The sequence below is a fragment of the Monodelphis domestica genome, chromosome X (assembly GCF_027887165.1).
Source record: "Monodelphis domestica isolate mMonDom1 chromosome X, mMonDom1.pri, whole genome shotgun sequence".
Lineage (NCBI taxonomy): Eukaryota > Metazoa > Chordata > Mammalia > Didelphimorphia > Didelphidae > Monodelphis > Monodelphis domestica.
In genome coordinates, this window is record NC_077235.1 from 30,265,822 (window position 1) to 30,286,094 (window position 20,273).

Sequence of the window (20,273 nt, forward strand, 5' to 3'; positions counted from 1 at the left end):
TGCCATCAAGGCACCGGAAATTTGTGGAGGGAAAAGCTGACGGATGATACTGAAGACCTTTGATGTACTTCTCCGTCCAGACAAAAACATTGTGTCCTGGCTGGGGAAGGCTGGAAACGTACCTGTGTGATCATTCCTGGTTGGCTCTGCCCTTGGAAAAAAAGCCAGGATTGCTTAACTTTCAAAAACAAACAGCACATAAAACTCACTTTTACGTGATGGGCTGCCATTAAATTGCAACACATTTCTCCCCTCGGAGTAAGGGAAATCATCACCATTATGCACACAAAGAGAAACCACATTCGATTTGTTTTAATAACCACTGATTGTGTACCTACTATGTGCCAAGTACTGGGGCTACAAAAACAAGCTTACATTCAACATGTGTGTGTGTGTGTCCACTTCATACATACTTTTGTTTTTCAGTCGTCAGACTCTTCCTCACCCCTTTGGGGGGTTTCTTGGCAAAGATCCTGAAGTGGTTTCCATTTGCTTCTCCAACATACACGGACAGGTTGTAAGCAGGCTCGGGAAAGAGGCTGGGGTATCTAGCAGGGGGCGTCTACTTACAGTGGATACTAAAAGGATGGCCCCTGCACAGGTGGGGGTCTTCTTGGGAAGGGTCTCTGATACAATATGGGAGACTACCTAAGACTACAAGGGTACTAGTCTGCTAGCGCCACCTACGCTGAGCTCAGCAAGTACTTTAAGGTCTATCGTTCAGGCTGAAATGGGGGAGTCTGGGACTTCTCTAAGGGTGAGTTCTCAGGGACAGGGCCAGAATTGGGGTCTTCAGATTTCAAGTTGACAAGAGAAAGTATGCATTCAAACAGCACTGGTAAAGAATCTCTTGAGTACAGAGCTCTGTGCTAGACATTGGGAACAACGCCAACTTTAGACGAGAAAAAATTCTGGTCCTTAAGAGGTATAAGACACAGACAATTCTAATATAGATGGCTCTGTATGTACGTGGACCATTCCACAGACCTCCAAGGAAAGCAATTTTTATGTAATGATCCTGCAATTATGTAATTGGATATTATGGAGGAGAATATCCTCCAATTTCACGTGGCCCATCTAACAAAGTCGATATCTTTATACAAGTCATAAAACATACTAAAATGCATATTCAATATTATACCATGATAATAAACAGAATTATGAGGAAAGATCAAACTCATGACAAAATATGCCCAGTGCTATAAAGTGAGCATAACTATATAGTATGTCGCTCTTGTCCCTCCCACTGCACGTGACCTTTGATCACCAGTGATTGGCTGTGGGACTTTTTTTACGAAGCCACTGAGAAATGTTTGGGCAGTGGCTCATATATCTGACAACAGTTGCAGGCCATATTATCATCCACTAGTCTCTGAACTTTTAAAAGTCTCAAAGATCCCTCCTTTCAATACAAGAAAAACAAATTCTTTCAAATGATAAAATGCTTCTGCCAACTGTTTTGTTGTGAATCTCTTTGGTTTGCCCTTGGGTTCCAATGCTTTCCTTTCTTCTTCTGCCCTTTTAGCCAGCAGCTCAATCAGATCCTCATTGGACAGTCCCTCAATCATCTCCTCCATCCCCTTCTAGTGCCAGTTTCTTCATGCTATGCCATCTCGATACTTGCTTCTTCAAATATTTCATCTTGGTCAAATCTAGGAAACTTGGAAATGAACTGTGGGCACACTTTTCCCCAAACTCTCTTCATGCATGTTTCTGTTACATCTTCCCATGCTTTTCACAATTCTTTCAGCAAAATTTCACTTATGGAATGAGAGATTCTGGCTATATATATTACAGGATAAGTGGAGAATGGCAAGGTGGCCTAGGGGCCAGAGGGTGGGCCATGGAGTCAGGAAGATCTGGGCTCAAACTCTATCTCTGATACTTCTTACTAAATGTGTGACTTTGGGCAAGTCTTTGAAATTTTCTGTGCCTCCAGGCCTCTCTCTGAGATTATAAATTGTTGATCTCCACCCAGCAGAGGGAAAGGAATATCCCCATTGGGAAGCCTCTACACTAGTGATATCATAGATCTTGAATGGACTGAAAAATACATATTCGTTTGTGTGTATGCATTAGCATCATGGGAAGAAAAAAGGGCCTAAATGGCAAGTTTCGAGGGGTAGGAGAGGTGGCAGAAGACAATCCAATCACTGAAGGCTGCTTGGAGAAAATAAACTTGGAATTATTGCATAAAATGCCAGAATTTGGAAGAAGGGACCTTAGAGGTCATCCACTCCAATCCATCATTCTATAGTTGAAGAAGCTAAGGCCCAAAGTGGCTTCTTTCAGAGTTAACTCTTGTTCGCCACTATCTCAAGGAAGAAACTGACTTTCCTTGGGGTCTAAACATCTTATCCATGATCATAGACATACTGGACTCAGAATGACTTCTTCTCCATAGGTAGATCAACTATGTTGCTCCAGAATACATACATACACATGCCGAGAAAAAGATGTTTTGTACTTTTCTCATACATACGTATGCATAAGCTTATATTCAACTTCTTTAATAATAATAATAGTTAGCATATATAGAGAACTTTAAAGTTTTCAAAGTCCTTTACATGTTATTTCATTTGATCCTCAGAAAAGAGGTAAGTCCTAGTATCATCTCCATTTGCAGATAAGGAAACTGAGGTTAAGAGAGATTAAGTGACTTGCCCAGAGTCACGTGACTAGAAAATATCATCTGAAGTCAGGTCTTCCTGATTCCAAGTGCAGCAATCTATCCACTTAGTTAGGAGCTCTCATGCTGGTACCAAACACTGTTGTGTCCAAGGGTTTCAGTCTCCTAGTGGATCAGTCAAAATTAACCGTGCATTCTCCTCCCTAACGGTCTTGTTGCCTAGAGCATTTCTAATGCGGGCCCAAAACAGGGGCCTTTCCTGGAAATCCTCAGGCCAGGTGATAAATGTCTGCCTCTTCACGAGTTTCCGGAGTCGATGGTAGCTGGACAGTCGGTAGTTGGGGATCTCCTCCAGGAAAATCAAGATGATCACATCCTGGTAGTCATAGAACATCTGGAGGCTAGCTAGCTGCACCTCAAGTCGGCACCACTCACTTTGGAGATAGTTGTTACTGACAATACAGAGAGTCTTTCGACTGGTATTAATGGCATTCTGGATATTCTCGAAGATGTCTACCCCAAGTTCAAAGTCCCGATGGTGCAGGCAGAGCTTAAAAGTAGGCTGGCCAACCTTTTCTAGAGCCGGTACAAGCTCCTTATAAACCCACTCTTCATCAGCAGCATTGAAGGAGACAAAAGCATCATAGACGAACTCCCTTTCTGTCCGATGCCACTTGGCCAGGTATAATGACTTAAACATATAGATCCCATATCGCATGGATGAGATCATCTTGGTACCAAACCAGGAACAGACCATGGTTGCCAACACCAGGCTGAAGGAGCAGAAGAAGCAAATTTTACCTGTGTCAAAATTACAAATGGAAGTATCAAAACCCACTAGTAGGCTCTGTGTATTTGGCTGTTGACACTGGAAGCTCCCCAAATAGGGAATATGGACAGTTGGTGTGCTGACGGACCAGTTCTTGAACCACCCATTATCACAGGTACACTCAAGCTTGTTCCCATAGACATCAAAATACATCAGAGACTTCAGGTTCTGCAAAAGGTTTTGATTAATGATTTTCAGGTTATTGAACCTCAAGGAAAAGATCTGAAGGCCTTCCAAACCAAAGAACATTTCAGGAGCTAACGAGTCCAAGTTGTTGTTCTCGAGTTGCAATGATTTCAATTGTTTCAGTTTTTGGAACAAGGAAATATTTAAATAGAGACCCCGATTGCCAGCTTTTGTCCCTGAGATATCCAGTCTGGTGAGATTAGGCAGTTGGTCCAACTGGAGGTGGTCCAGAAATACCTTGGAATTCTTTCCCAGTAGTAGTTCCTGCAAACTCCCCAATCCTTGGAAGAAGTTGATTGGAACAACCTGAATTCCATTTATTTGTCCTTCTAAGTTGAGGCGTTTGAGAGTCTGGAGATCCTTAAAAGGAGGAGGCTGGAGGCTCTTGAGAGTTTCATAAGTTATTTTGTTAAAACTGAGGTCTAAAACCTCTAGTCCTTCCAGTCCAAGGAACATACCAGGATGAAAATCAGACAGTATGTTGTATGCCAGGTCAAGTTTGTATAGTTTGGGGAGGCCAGAAAAAGCACTTTTCTCGATGGTGGCCAAACGGTTGTAGGAAAGAGTCAGAACTTGAAGATTCTTCAGAAATAAAAAAGTGTTCTTTTTCAGAGTTCGGAGATTGTTCTCCCGAAGGTTTAGATTCTCAAGGCTCAAAAACTGACTAAAGGAATAGCTATCAATCGCCACTATCCAGCACCCGGCCAAGTCGAGTTCCTTTAGCTCATGTAACCTATAGAAGGACAGGTTGTTGAGCTCTGTGATGGGATTTCTGGAAAGAGAGAGAGACTGCAGGCGTCGAAGGGGAGCAAATGCAAAATCTGGAAAGGTTTTAAGCCTATTTCGACTCAAGTCTAACACTGTCAAATTCTGCAGGGAATCCCAAGTCATATTGCTGACCAGGGACAGCATACAACTGTTCAGATCCAGCCGTTCAAGGCTGGGCATGTCACTGAACTCACTGTTACAGAGGTGGACCAAATCTTTATTGTGGCTCAGGTCAAGAGATACTAGCATAGTACAGTTGGCAAGGTGCTTGATGTTCTCTGAATCAATTCCATTTTTCTGAAAAAACAAAGTCTCTATCCTGGGTAAGTTCTGGAGGAGGTGACACACGGCACTCAGGTTCACATGCTTTGTGTTAGGCAATGGAGTGATACCACTGAGGTCCAGCTCTATCAGATTCTGGAGATGTTTGGCATCAAGCTTTTCCACTTCCAAACATGTCTGGCTCAGATTCAATCTCTTCACCTGCGGTAGAGTATCCAGATGCACATTCTGGAGAGCATTCTGGGAGACGTCCAGGGTGGTTAGGTTGGGAAGTGATAGGGTAGAGAAATCCAAGTCAACCAGCTTGTTCTTCATCAAGATCAGCTTGGTGAGGGAGACCAAGGTCGTTGGATTGCAGTCCAGGGAGGCAATAGTGTTGTAGGTGAGATCAAGAACTTCCAGGCATGGGAGATGCTGGACAGCTGCCAGTACATTGGAAAAAGTGGTAATTGCATTACGAGACAAATTTAAGTACTGTAAGTTGATGAGTGGGACAAAGGCATTTTCCTGGATCCAGGAGATTTGATTGTGGCTCAGGAGCAAAGTTTTCAAACTGGATAGACCCTCAAATGAAGAATTGATACTCTGAAGCTTATTTTCCACCAGGTTCAAAAGGGTCAAGTTTTTAAGCCCCTGAAAGGCCTCTGGACCAAGGTCCCAGATAAAGTTCCACTCTAGTCGAAGATCCACAAGATTAGACAAATTAACAAAGCTTCTAGAGGGCACAGTTTGGATTTGGTTGTGTGTAAGGTTGAGGTGAGTGACATATTCAGGGAGATCATGAATGCTTTCCTTCAAGTTGGTGATGTTCTTCCGGACACAGAGCACATGATGAATGTTGAACTTATACTGGGTGCAGTGACGGAATCCATACATCTCTACAAGTGACAGCAAAGAAAACTCAAGTACTATGAACCAGAGCCATTTCAGTGGCATACCTCTGGCTTTGGGGCCCATCTCGTTGACTGTGGGCACAAGAGACTCAGCAAGAAAAGTTTGCTTTGTATGTATTGTGCTTCAGCCTTCACCCCAGCTTTGATTTCTCTGCAAAAAGAAGAGAAGTGCTGGTGAGTATTTTCTCCTTCTAATAAACAGTGGTGGCACCATTCCCTAGTCAACAAATGGTCAAGGGACATGAATAGGCAGTTTTCATATAAAGATATAAAAACTATCAATAAGCATGTGAAAAAGTGTCCTAAATCACTCTGGATTAGAGAAATGCAAACTAAAACAACTCTGAGGTACCACCTTATACCTAGCAGACTGACCAATATAATAGCAAAGGAAAGTAATGAATGCTGGAGGGGGTGTGGCAAAATTGGGACACTAATTCATTGCTGGTGGAGTTGTGAAATGATCCAACCATTCTGGAGGGCAATTTGGAACTATGCCCAAAGGGCGATAAAAGACTGTCTGCCCTTTGATCCAGCCATAGCACTGCTGGGCTTGTACCCCAAAGAGATAAGAAGGAAAAATACATGTACAAGAATATTCATAGCTGCGCTCTTTGTGGTGGCCAAAAATTGGAAAATGAGGGGATGCCCTTCAATTGGGGAATGACTGAACAAATTGTGGTATATGTAGGTGATGGAATACTATTGTGCTAAAAGGAACAATAAACTGGAGGAATTCCATGGAGACTGGAAGTGATGCAGAGCGAGAGGAGCAGAACCAGAACAACACTGTACACAGAGACGGATACACTGTGGCACAATTGAATGTAATGAACTTTTTTTACTAGCAGCAATGCAGTGATCCAGGACAATCCTGAGAGTCTTATGAGAAAGAATGAACGCTATCCACATTCAGTGGAATAATCGTGGGAGCAGAAACGCAGAAGAAAAACATATGATCTATCATGTGGTTCAATGGGGATTGGAGTTTTGGCATTAAAATACTATAAATATGAATAACATGGAAATAGGTTTTGGTCAATGATACATGTATAACCTAGTGGAAATGCTTGTCAGCTCCAGGAGGGGGGAGGGAAAAGGGGTAGGAAAAATCATGAATTATGTAACCATGGAAAAATATTCTAAATAAATATATTTGAGAAATGGAAAAAAATAATCAGTGGTGGCTTTCAAGTCTTCCTTCTATTCCCAACACATTTCTAATGCAATTTCTATGGATTACTACCTCAGTGACCAGTTTATTTTTCCTGGAATCAGGATTGGTTCTACATATATCCAAAGTAGGCAGTTAGCGTCTATTTGATGGCTCCAGGGCAGATAACCTGCTCTAGCATACATCTTTCCCACTATCTGTGTTAAAGCCTGAAATGCTACCACTGGAGGTTCATTTCTGAGTCCTGAAGCTTTGATCCTGCAGCATATAATAGAGAAAGAACACTCAGCTGGGGAGCAAGTTTGGGTCCTAGTTCTGGTTCGGCCACTAATTAGCTAGGTAACATTACATACATCACTCTTTGAGTATCACACTAGAGCCTGCCAAGATTCCTTCTAGAAAATGGATTCCACATATTTGTTACATGAAAATATGACGGCCTTCTTGTACCTTTTTGTTTTGAATCTAAGATTCAATAAGCCTTGTGAGAGGGGACTGAGCCTCACTAGAAATTTAGAACTCAAACAACTGCTTTATCACACGGGCCAGTGGGGCTATGACTGGGGAGGGACGTAGACTCTAGAAGATCACCCTGATGCAAATATCAATAATATGGAAATGGGTCTTGACCAATGACACATGGAAAACCCAGTGGAATTGCACGTCAGCTAAGGAAGGGTGGGGGGAGGGGAGGGAAAGAACATGAATCATGTGACCATGGAGAAATATTCTAAATCATCTAATTCAATTAAAATTTAAAAAGCAAAGAATTAAAAAAAAAGAAATTTAGAACTCAGTATGAATGGGTTACTCAGAGAATCATGAGTTTTCAGGGTTAGAAGGGATCTCAGAAGCCATCCAAAGTAATCTATACTTGACCATGCACCCCTTCCTTCTAGAATCTCTTCAGTAAGTGGCAATTCAGCACTTAGGTGAAGACTTCCAAGGTGGAGGAACCCAATACCTTCCAAGCCAATCCTTTCTACTATAGAAGCATATTTAAAACCTCTTTAAAAAGAAAATTCAGGGGGCAGCTGGGTGGCTCAGTGGATTGAGAGTCAGGCCTAGAGACAGGAGGTCCTAGGTTCAAATCTGACCTCAGACACTTCCCAGCTGTGTGACCCTGGGCAAGTCACTTGACCCCCATTGCCTAGCCTTTACCACTCTTCTGCCTTGGAGCCAATACACACTATTGACTCCAAGACAGAAGGTGAGGCTTTAAAAAAAAAATAAAATAAAAAGAAAATTCAACCAAACGTATTGCAAGAATATTTTCTACAGCCTAAAATCCTTTCTAGAATTTTCCTTTTATGAAAATAGGTTGAACAAAAGGTAAAGCCTTTCTCAGGTAACTGAATTAAGAATATGGAAACTAACCCACCCCCCACCTCGTCTCTCTTTCTCTCTGTCTGTCTGTCTGTCTGTCTGTCTGTCTCTCTCTCTCACACACACACACACACAGAGGGAGTGAATTCACTTGTCCGACTCACCCAAAGATAGTATCTGATTTTGTTCACATAGTTAAGATATGGATCACTGGGAGGAAGCCCTTTTCAGACCTAGAGGGGAATGATCCAGGAAGGAATTAAATAGTGAGGATTCTGGAATGTTGATCCCAAACTGTATTTTCACACTAGGATCCTGACTCTAGGCCCAGCACTCCATCCACTCTGCCACATAGTGGACTCTCTAGAGAACTGATAGATGATAACTCTATAGTGTTGCCTTCCCTTAGAGAACATGAGTTCCTTGTAGGCAGTGGGCAAAGGGCTCTAGATCAGTGGCCCAGGCTGGACAAAATCGCACTTCAAGCTAGGCTCTAGTTTCGTCCATAAATGTCAAGGAATGAACATTTGGTTGCTCACCTCGGAGGGCACACGCTCTCTAATGCCTTGGGCGCCCCACAGCTTGGGATTGCTATGGATTTGTTCAATACTGTAAATGGAGACGGGTCCCCTTTTGTGAAGGCCCTGTGGTGTCAAATTCTGGGAAGCTCGAGATTTCTCATGGATGGATTTACTTCAATGCAATCAAACAGTGACTTTCCATCTTATTGCAATTATTGCAGTCTCTGATTGCATTTCCTTAGTTCCTCTTTCCTCAATATGCTGAGTCAATACTGCTTGTCCTAATTTCCTGAGCTTGGGCCCAGGCTCATCCTCCTCCTTCAGGGGACAAAGAAGAGTAGGATCGGCCCCCAGCAAACCAGGCTATCCGACTCAAATGATCAATGCATCCAAATTCTTTGAATGCTGGGAGGAGGAGAAGGGGAGAGTTGTCCAGTCTAGAGAGCCTCCATCTCTTGTGGGTTACTGTCTGAGTTGTCTCTGACTCAGAAATAAAAAAAGACCATATTTGTACATAAATCAGGGCTGCAAGGTCATCTATTCTAACTTCTTCATTTTACAGAGGAGGAATTTGAAGCCCAGAGAGGAGAAATGACTTGCCTAAGGTCACAGAGTTGTAATGGAGGACTGGTCAGTAGAGTCCTAGTCCTTCAGGAATAGACAATCCACTCTGCCTATATAAATGCTAGGGTACCAGTTTGAGCTTGAGCCTACTCTCTTCAAAGATAGCAACAAGTCAGGATAGTATGCCCTGGCCTGGGGAAAGGGTCTTGTATTTTTGTTCTTGCTGTATTTTTAAAAATTAAATATCCCTTTCTAAGAACTAGTTAATATTGTTTAAATTGAGAGTGGAGTGCTAATTCCTGGTAGAGATGAGGAGATATTAGTTGGTGCTAAGTGACTCATATTGGGACGTAAATAGCATCAGAAGATGCTAAGTGGATAAGCCCCCTAAGGCAGCATTGGCAAACATTTTCAAGTTTGTGTGCCCAAATTGCAACTTCAAGCTGCCTGTGAGCCCTCCCCACATTACCCCACAGATGATAGGGAGGAAGTGTGTGGGTGGCTGGACAGAGGGGAGGGCACACAGAAAATGTCTTTGGGCACTGGGAAGAGAGGGAACAGAGCATCTCCTCCTGCTGGCCCAGCATGCATGCCAATACTTCAGCAATGCTACTCTAAGGGGTATTCCAAGAAGCCTGTGGGGAAAATGTAGCAGGCCTAGCTCCGGCGATCAGACTTGCTAGTACATATGTGACTTGGGAGAATAAGTCCAAAGGCTTGCTACACAAGTATAGAGCAGAATCTAGGATTTCGCCCTAGATTCTCAGAATCCAAAATGGACTTTTTTTTCAATAGTTACTGCAAAAAGGAAAAGACTTCAATGTACAAATGAAAAAAAGGATCTGAAGAGGCAGGGGGGGAATCTTTCAATATTAAGAGAATGGGAGATAGAAGAATGTCACAGAGAGAATGAAGGGAAGGAGGGCCAACAAACACTAGGAGCTAAGAGACAAATAGAAGGGGAACAAGAAAGGAGCAGGACACATTGAGGAGGAAGTAATTGCTTGTCCTCCAAGGAACCAGAAGAGGGAAAACATGGTAAAAGGCATTTAAATATGCAACAGGGGGGCAGCTGGTTTGAGAGCCGGACTACCAATGGGAGGTACTGGGTTCAAACCTGGCCTCAGACACTTCCCAGCTGTGTGACCCTGGGCAAGTCACTTGACCCCCATTGCCTAGCAACTGACCACTCTTCTGCCTTGGAACCAATACATAGTATTGACTCCAAGATGGAAGGTGAGGGTTTAAAAAAATAAATAAATATGCAACATTCCCATAATCCCTCATCTCTCTACCAAGAAAAGAGAAAGGCATTACTTCTTAGCTGCTCTTTGAGCTCCAATGGTTTACCAAGATCTTCACAAAGCATTTAATAAAGTTTCTCATGTTATTTCTGTGGGAAAAGTAGAGAGATGAGCCAGACAATAACACAATTAAATGGTTGTGGAGGTGGTTAAATTGAATGGCCCCAGGGATCTGGACTTAGCCTGTACTGTTTGATGGTCTTTAGGGACTTTAATAAAAGCACGCTTATCTAATTTGAAGGTGAGACAGAGCCTGCAGTAATGGCGAACCCACAATCACGGTGCAAATAGATCTTGACAGGCTGGGACAATGGTCTAAATCTAGTAAGAAGAAATCTGATTAGAAAGAAGTGTCAAGTCTTAGACTGAAAAATCAGCCTCACAAACTGACATGGGAGAGGCTTGGCTAGACAGCAATTTTCATCAGAAAATCTTTAAGTTTTAGCAGTGTGAATTCTTAATGCGAATCTGTGGTATGACATGATGACTAAGAAAATGAATACTAAAATCTTAGGCTGGATTGAGGGGCAGAGTTTCCCAAATGAGTGTTTTATTTTACCCCCTCACCTTCCGTCTTAGAATCAATACTGTGTATTGGCTGCAAGGCAGAAGAGTGGTAAGGGCTAGGCAATGGGGGTCAAGTGACTTGCCCAGGGTCACACAGCTGGGAAGTGTCTGAGGCCACATTTGAACCCAGGACCTCCCATCTCTAGACCTGGCTCTCAATCCACTGAGCTGCCCCCCAAATGAGTGTTTTAAGAGTCTTGGCAGACCATATCCTAAAGGTTCACTGATTTCCAACTAGAAGGACTTTATTTAGCTCAACTTCCTCATTTTATGGGGGTTCTTAACCTTTTGGTGGGGTAAGGGACATATTTGTTAGCCTTTCAAAGTCTATGGGGGGGGAATCTAGCTGGGTGGCTCAGTGGACTAAGAGCCAGGCCTAAAGATGGGAGGTCCTAGGTTCAAATCTGGCTTCAGACACTTCCCAGCTGTGTGACCCTGGGCAAGTCACTTGACCCCCATTGCCTAGCCCTTACCACTCTTCTGCCTTGGAGCCAATACACAGTGTTGATTCTAAGACAGAAGATAAGGGCTATAAAAATAAAATAAAGCCTATAGACCTCTTTCCAGAATATTGGTTTGGTTTGGTTTTCTTTTTTTTTTTTAAACCCTTACCTTCCGTCTTGGAGTCAATACTGTGTATTGGCTCCAAGGCAGAAGAGTGGTAAGGGTAGGCAATGGGGGTCAAGTGACTTGCCCAGGGTCACACAGCTAGGAAGTGGCTGAGGCTGGATTTGAACCTAGGACCTCCCGTCTCTAGGCCTGGCTCTCAATCCACTGAGCTACCCAGCTGCCCCCTGGTTTGGTTTTCTTAGAAGATTCATAATTGAAGGAAATGTTGAATTTTCATTTGAGGTGACTCAAAAGAACATGGAATTTTTTCCCATTCCAAGTCACAGATTCCCCCTGTCAACATGGAATCTAGAAACCCCAAACTTGTAGCCTAGTAAGATCTGATGAACCCCAAGTTTTAAGACTAGCTTGTAAGTTGGAGACCCCAAAGCTTGTCCTTGTTCCCTGTTTCCCTGAGCATCCACCCTGAAGGGAATCTCAGGCTAGCAGTTTCAGACTGAATAATGGACCCAGAGGTAAAAACAATACACTTGAGGTGGAGGCTAAGCCAAGCCAAGTGACTTTTCTTGTCTCTAGAAGCCTCTCCCAGCATATCACACCATCCTTCTGAGGATCAAACTCGGGACCTGTAGCTTTCGAGACTGACACACTGCCTACTGCACTAAAGAGTCACTTGGCTTGGGTTTCTAGGTTCCATGTTGACACCCCAAATTCCGTCATGGTCTCTCAGTTTAAGCATTCATGTTGTAGACCCTAAGCTGGAATGCAGTCTCCGTGCTCCCTCAAACCCTCCTCCACCTTCTTAGAATCCTTGATCTCTTTCTAGACTTAGCTCAGGTCCCATCCTCTTTTAGAAGCCTACTGCTCTTTTTCTCTTCAGAGAAACATCCATTCTTCTCGGTTTCTATGCTGTCAATCCAGTAGATCTTGAGCTACTGCTCAAGGGGCAGGGGCAGGTTCTCATTTTGTCTTTCTATCCCAGGATCCTAGGACAGACAGCACCTTGCTCATAGGAGGCTTGGATGAGCAAGGAGTGGGATGTATTGAGTGAAAAACCAAAGAGCTTGCTTATAGCATATATTCTGCACCTGCTGCACTTGTTATATTCAAATATACACCATAGAGGAGCTTCAAAGCAGAAAGGCTTTGACTCAGTTATCCGACATCCAGCAGTAGGTCTAGTTGGGTAAAAAAAGACAGGGGATCTCACAGAGTACTTGTGAGATTTAATGAAATCACATATGTAAAATATAGCCCAAAGTCAGGGAGACTCATCTTCCTAACTTTAAATCTGGCCTCAAACATTTACTAGCTGGGTAACCCTGGGCAAGTCACTTCATCCTGTTTGCCTCAGTTTCCTTATCTGTAAAATGAGCAGGAGAAGGGAATGGCAAAACCACTCTAGAATCTTTGCCAAGAAAATCCCAAATGGGGTCACAAAGAGTCAGACAAAACTAAAACAACTGAACTACAAATGTAAAATGTTTTCCAACTCTTAAAGTATTACCTAATGCTAGCTGTTGTTATTATTAGTGCTAAAATAAGCACTTTAAGGGGGGCCCAAGTGTTTTACAAATATTATTTCATTTGACCCTCATGACAATCCAACAATCCTAAGGAGTGGGTATTATTATTATCAACTCCATTTCGTAGATGAGGAAACTAAGGTAAACAGAAGTGAAATGACTTGCCCAGGGTCATACAACTAGTAAATGTCTGAGGCTAGATTTAAACTCAGAAAGATGAGTCTTCCTGACTACAAGCTTGACACTCTATCCAGTCTAGTAGACATTAAGTGTTTGAATTTGAACTCAGGTCTTCTAGCACTCTCACCACTCTTATCATCTAGCTGTCTTTAAATTTTATTGAATCACTAACATAACTAGGATTAGTAACTACATTGGCATGTTTACTTGCAAAGAAATGTAACCATTAAAGTGGTCATTAAAGTAACCTAGAAACTAGGTTCGGGCTAGCAGTGTGTATCAGATTGAACTTCTAAGTATGTTTGGGAAAAATTGGGATTTGAATTTTCTCTAGGAATTGACGGGGGCAGGAGGGCGGGGTGCATGTGTGCATGTGTTTGTGTGTGTGTGCAAGTGTGTGTACTAGCGGTTGTGAAAGACTGGGATTGGACTAAATGAAGGGTAGTAGACCTTACTTTTCCTTATAAGAAACGATCATAGATGGTATGTTGTATTCTGGCATGCGTGCCATAGTTAAGGAAGCACGCTGGTTTTTAGTGGGAGAGTGTCCACCGCAAGGCAATTAGGATTGGAAAGGACCTCCAGTTCATGTCACTGGCTTCCTTCAAGTGGCTGTTAAATCTCCCCTTCCACAGCAAGCCTTTCCCAATTCCCTTTAACTCTAGGGTCTTGTGGCTACTCATTTTCCCTCTCTATCCTGTCCATGCCTTGCTTGTACATGGTTGCTTGCACATAATCTCTCCCATTAGATTGTGAGCTCTTTAAGCGTAGGCACTGTCTTTTGCCTTTCTTTGTATTCCCATCACTTAAAATAGTGCCTGGAACACAGTAGATGCTTACTGCCTTGCTGACTAATTAGAAGTAGAGTGAGTTACCTCTGAAGGTGCTGGGTTTCCCCTTATTGGAGGTCTTCAAGCAAAATCTAGAAGGTCGCTAATTGGTTAAGAGGTTGAAGTGATCCTTGTTTAGATAATAGTTAGATGAGATGACCTTTGGAGAACTCTGGGATTCTGGGAGGTCCTCTCAGCCCTAGCTTGGGGAGTTGATCTTATATCAAGTTTAATGGTAAAAAATGCATCTCTGACCATTTTGGTAAGGTCAAGGAGAAGTGAAAGCAGTAGTGCTTTCAGGACAGTTACTGTAATGGAACAATGAGGAAGTGGTCCTGTGGGTCCATAGGAAACTAGACAAAAACAACTAGTTTAGGCAAGATGCCATCACTTTGCAGTTCTAATCACTCAGGAACTAGGGATTAGCACATAGTTCTCCCTTCTAACCTCCTGCCCCTGGGCCTAAGAGCTGAAGGAAGGAAGCCTCCCACTAAGGAAGATTCCCATTGGTCATGGGATCTGGTAGAAAGGAGCTAAAAGGGGGCAGCTGGGTAGCTCAGTGAATTGAGAGCCAGTCCCAGAGATGGGAGGTCCTAGGTTCCAATCTGGCCTCAGACACTTTCCAGTTGTGTGACCCTGGGCAAGTCACTTGACCCCCATTGCCTAGCCCTTACCATTCTTCTGCCTTGGAGCCAATACACAGTATTGACTCCAAGACAGAAGGTGAGGGTTTAAAAAAAAAAAAGAAAGGAGCTAAAACTCCAAGCAGACTACCTCTTCCTCTCCTTGAATACTTGTGGCTTTTGGCCCTATGGTTCCCTCCAACAGGGGCTTATAGAGACTTGAGACAGGGAGGAAAGAGCTTTGTAACCAAATACCTGAAGGATGGCCTTATAGGAAAGGGATTCGACTTGTTCTGCTTGACCTCAGAAAATAGGACTACGAATAATGAGGACAGATTGCAAAGATGATTTTTGCTCCATGTGAGGGGGTGGGTATGGGAAGGGAAAGATGTATGATGAAAATAAGTAAATAGCAGCCTATTACTGATAATGATTTGCATATATGAAGTGACAGAAAAGACATCAGGGGCACATGTGACCAGAAAAAGGAGAGGAGGCGGGCTAATCATGTAGCAAGAACAAGGACTAACAGATGTCAAGTCTGAGTGTTGCACAGGTGCCCACAGAAGATAAAAGAGCCCAAAGGTTGCGGCTCTTCTACAGAGGATTGGTGGGATGACAAGAATGGGAAGAACACAAGATAAGAAGATGATGAGTGGTTGGGACCTTCAATGGGGGATGAATCCCCATAGCAGCGATACCATCCTAAAGTGAAATGGGATGCTTCGGAGCTAGTTTCTCATGTGAGTATGTTTAAGAGAAGAGGATATGAAGGGGGAAGTTGGGTGGCTCAGTGGATTTAGAGTCAGGTCTAGAGACGGGAGGTCCTGGGTTCAAATCTGGCCTCAGATACTTCCCAGCTGTGTGACCCTGGGCAAGCCCCTTCACCCTCATTGCCTAGCCCTTACCTCTCTTCTGCCTTGGAACCAATACATGGTATTGATTCCAAGATGGAAGTTAAGGTTAAAAAAAAGAAAAGAGCATATGACCTCCAGTAATATTGCAGTGTAAAAATGGAGAATTGAACCCCAGAAGTCCTTGGTACTTTCCAGAACTCCCTATAATCTCACCTGAGTGCGAGAACACAATTTTTATTTAAAGGGCTCTCTGCCTCCCAAGAGCCTCTCTTCTTCTGCTTCTAAGCACACGCGTCTCTCTACCTGGCATGCAAGATGTAGAGTAAATGGCTGTGAATGGGCTATTCATCCCTAGGCACGTGCTTTTCTTATTTTGTATTTTCTTATCTCCTTGATTTCTAATAATCTTAATAAACCTCATAAAATATAATACTTTTAGTAGAGAAACTAAATTAACAGCAGGTACTTAATACTAGTTAGACTACATGACCTGTGAGGTCCCTTCTAACTCTGAGCTTTAGTAATCTACCTACTGACTCCATGGAACTCCCGAAGCCCTCTCTAATCTACTGAATGAAGTCCCGGTAGCCTGACTTTGTTTGGTAAGTATTTAAAGAACAACAGAGCTGGGACGGGCTTCAAAACAACATCTTGTCCAGTCCTTTGCCTCCAAGCTGATCAATCTCTAACCATATGAGAATATTATGGAAAAAAATCTCCATAGAAGGAGAGTCCATAGTTCTTGTCATTATCTTGTCTGATTATCTGGAGACCCTGATCATCTTCCATATTGCACTAGTTCCCCTGAGTACCTCCCCTCCTTCTTGTCAGTAAGGTAAGTTTAGAAGTAGTCAGTATAAAGTGGCAATGGGGCAGCTAGGTGCCTGGGTGCTGGCCCAAGAGTCAGGAAGGCCCCTCTTCATTAGTTCGAATGCAGCCTTGCACACTTACTAGTCATGTGACCCTGGACAAGTCACTGGACTTTGCTTGCATCAGTTCTTCACCTATAACCTGAGGTGGAGAAGGAAATGGCAAGCCATTCTAGTATCTTTGTGACTCCAAATAAGTTCAGGAAGAGTCAGACATGACTGAAAAACTAGTGAACAAAAAACCAAACAAATCAGAAAGTAGCAGAAAGGAAGATTGCAAATGGGAGGAGCACAATTTACAAATTGTATCATCTATTAGCCAAAAAAAGCATTTCTTTAGACTATGTACTGAATCTGGAAAGCCATCGAGGCCTTACTGTCAGGGCCCTTTGGTCCAGTGATCTGTAAATCTCAGACAAGTTCCAGGCATCAGCAGTAAGACTGACAGAATGCCAAATGGTGCTGATAACTTGGAGATGACACGGACACGTTAACTTTAAAATTTTACTGATAACTTTGAGATGATTAGTATATGTTCGTGAACTAACCCCAAGGTGGCACAAATAAGAGTTAGTCTGCTCACCTAAAAACCCAATAAAAAAGAGATCCCTTCCTTCTGCCTCCTGCCCCCTCCCTGTCCCCAGTCCTCTGCCATTTCCATCTGGGTCCATGCTGCTGACTGTTCCCAACTCAAGTCCATGGTTATGAAAATAATGCTTGGTGCCTCTTCCCCTCCCAAACTTCTTCCTCACACTGTCTGCCTTTCTCTGCAACCCTATCACTGTCCTCACACTGTCTGCCTTTGTTCCCCTTTTTCTCACTCGATTCTATATTTTGATTTCTATACTTCTGTATTTTCTGTACCTGTTCACCCCTAGACCCTCTATGCCTTATTGACATATGACTACAGTCTTACTCCCGCTGCCCAGGTGGCCTTTCCCAGAGAGTACCCAAGAACCAGGTGTGTCTGCCTCATATCAGAATTTTCTAAATTAATGATCGATTCCAGTGGATAGTGGGCTTGGGCACTTATTTGCTGTAAGATTTTGAGAGCAAGTCAGTTAACCTCTGTCCATATCAGTGTCCTCAACTATAAAATGGAGATAATAACAGCACCTACTTCTCAGGGATGATATGAGATCAAATGTAGAACACTGGGCATAGTGCCTAGCACATAGTAGGTGCTGAATAAATGCCCCCCCCTTCTTGCAACTTATGTCTGCTTGATCATTCTTAGTGAATGGAGAAAAATTGGCTGACATCCTTTGAACAGTTCTCCACAGAGAAAGAATTGTGAGTCGGGGAAGAAAATGGCCAGATAAAATGACAAAACCGGAAACTAGAAGACAATAGAAATGACCCAGAAAGAAAGATGGTAGGAAGAGAAGTATTCAAGTGATTCTAGAGGTGGTAAACTACAGTGAGGATCAGGAATGATAAAGTCGGCTTTAGATATCTATATACCAAAAGCCCAGAGTAAGGGTCATAAATAAGAGAGATTGGGCATTTTACCTAAGGTCACATTGGTAGTTAGTAGCAGCACTGAAGCAAACACCCAGACACTGCCTGGGGCTCCTCCTTCACTGTTCTGTCTACCACATAGTGCTGATAAAAAGACAAAGTAGATCTGGCCAGGTTTATCAATATTTGAGTCTTAGAATAGAGAATAGAGAAACAGGACACTTCCCAGGCACAAATGCCAAATGGTAATGAATTAAAGCAAGAAATACTTGTGCCATGTTGCTCTTTGATGAGCAGCAAGTTCACATAACTGAATCTGCACAGCAATTACAACATTAACTTCTTGAGCTTTGGGTGAGCATATAAGACGTTGTCTAGAGAGCAAGGTTTGAGGAACGAAGAAGGGGAAGAAGGGTGGAAGAAGAGGTAGGCCATTTGTGAGCCATGCAAATGACAAAGCACTCACTCATCATAGGACAGCACTACCGGCAGCATATTTTCTCTAATGAGGAAAAATCTTTTGGACTCTCTAGCCTCTATGAAATGCCACTTGAAAAAAAAATGATCTCATGGATAGCGGTAAAGAGGGTGCCTTCAATCCCCCACCCAAGGCTGTGATGCATTCAAAGATCAAGGCCAACTACTTACTTGTAAGGCATTTGGGGATCATATTCCTGGTGCTCTTCTTTCTGGAGCTGGTAATTCCTTCACAATAAGGGAGCTCTTCCTTGAGAAGCTTAGTCAGCTCTTTAGACCTCAAGGGCACATGAATAGGGACAAGGAACCAAAAGAAAGGAGGTCCTTCTCTTTTATCACACCCAGCTTGCCTTTTGTGGGAAATGATGAAATTCAACTTGGTCACACTGCAAAGCACTAGGCTATTTTGGTAAATCATTTTTGGCCTTCTGGCTCAAGATCCTGAAATGAGAACAGCTCAACCCAGAGTATCCCAAAATAATCATCAGGTATGGCAATCATATCCCTGCTGTTTCTTCTAAGAGCTTGCCCCTTAAACCTTCCCCCTTGTCATTTTCCATTTCTGCATCCATTGGCTCCTTCCCTATGGCCTACCAACATAAACATGTCTGAATTTCCCCAATCTTAAAGGAACAAACTTTCATTTGACCTTGTTATCCCCTCAAGTTATTGTCCTATATCTCACCTCTCATTCACTGCCAAATTCTTAGAAAAACTTTTTTTTTAAATTGACTCTATTTCCTCACATCCAGATCTCCTCTCAACCTCTTATAACCTGGCTTTTGACTCCAATGCTCGACTGAAAGTGTTCTAGTTACTGACAATCACTTAATTGATAAACCGAAGGGCAATTTTTTTTTGGTCTTTCTTGGTCTCTCCGTGGTATTATTCATTGTTTTGACCACTTATTCCCTCTAGTCTACTCTCTTTCCTTTGTTTTCCTGACTCTTTTCTCTCTTAGTTGTTCTCTTGCCTGCCTGATTACACCATCTCAGTCACCTTTCTTGGACTCATGCAAGTTCCATATTTTGCCTCCTTTTCATGGATTTCTATTTAGTTCCTCTACTCTCTCACTGGGTCTTATCAGCTTTCATGGATTTAATGACCACCATTATGTAGATAATTTCCAATCTATGTATCCAGCTCTATTCTCTCCCCAGAGCTTCAGTTGGGTATCTACTATTTATCTCACTTGGATAACTGACAGGCATTGTGTGCGACTCAACATCCTTCTTTTCCCCCTGAAAAAAAGTCATTTCCTTATTTTTGTGAAAGGCATTACCACTCTTCCGGTCACCCAGGCTTTTTATCTGGGAGTCACTGGCAAATCTTCACTCTCCTTCATATTCTGTATCCAATTGAGTGCCAAGTCTTGTCAACCCTATCTCCCCAACATCCATCTTCCCTTTTCTCCACTCACATGGTTACCACTAGTTCAAGCCCTCATCTCTTTCTGCTGGGACTGTGATAACCTTTTTTCTGTTTTTTTCCCCCTGTCTCCAGTCTATCTATCCTCCACAGCTACCAATGTGATTTTCTTACATCATGGCTTCCTACTACCTCCATTATAAAATGTGAACTTCTCCATGTGGCATTTGAAGACCATCACAATCTCTCCAGCCTATCTTTCCAGGCTTATTATGTATTAGTCCCCCTGATTCACTCTATCTTCTAGTCAATTGGAGTTCCTTAATGTTTCATGAACATGACATTCCATTTCCCACTGCTAAGCCTTTATATAGGCCATGTCCCATGATTGGTATGTTCTTCCTTCTCGTGTTTGCCTCTCATAGTCTTCTATTCACCCCCTTTATGGTTCAGTCGGAGTCTTTCCCCA

The 20,273-nt window shown here is 42.9% G+C and overlaps 1 protein-coding gene across 1 annotated transcript; it reads right to left on the bottom strand.

Annotated features, from left to right (window-relative positions):
* Positions 1-297: 297 nt before the first annotated feature.
* Positions 298-18,774, bottom strand: LOC100019659 (toll-like receptor 13). The gene is made up of 2 exons (XM_001372402.3): positions 18,608-18,774; positions 298-5,738 (listed from the first exon to the last, which is right to left on the bottom strand). Exon 2 carries the CDS (start codon positions 5,649-5,651, stop codon positions 2,787-2,789), a length of 2,865 nt encoding a protein of 954 aa, XP_001372439.2. The 5' UTR covers positions 5,652-5,738; positions 18,608-18,774; the 3' UTR covers positions 298-2,786.
* Between the last annotated feature and the right edge of the window lie 1,499 nt (positions 18,775-20,273).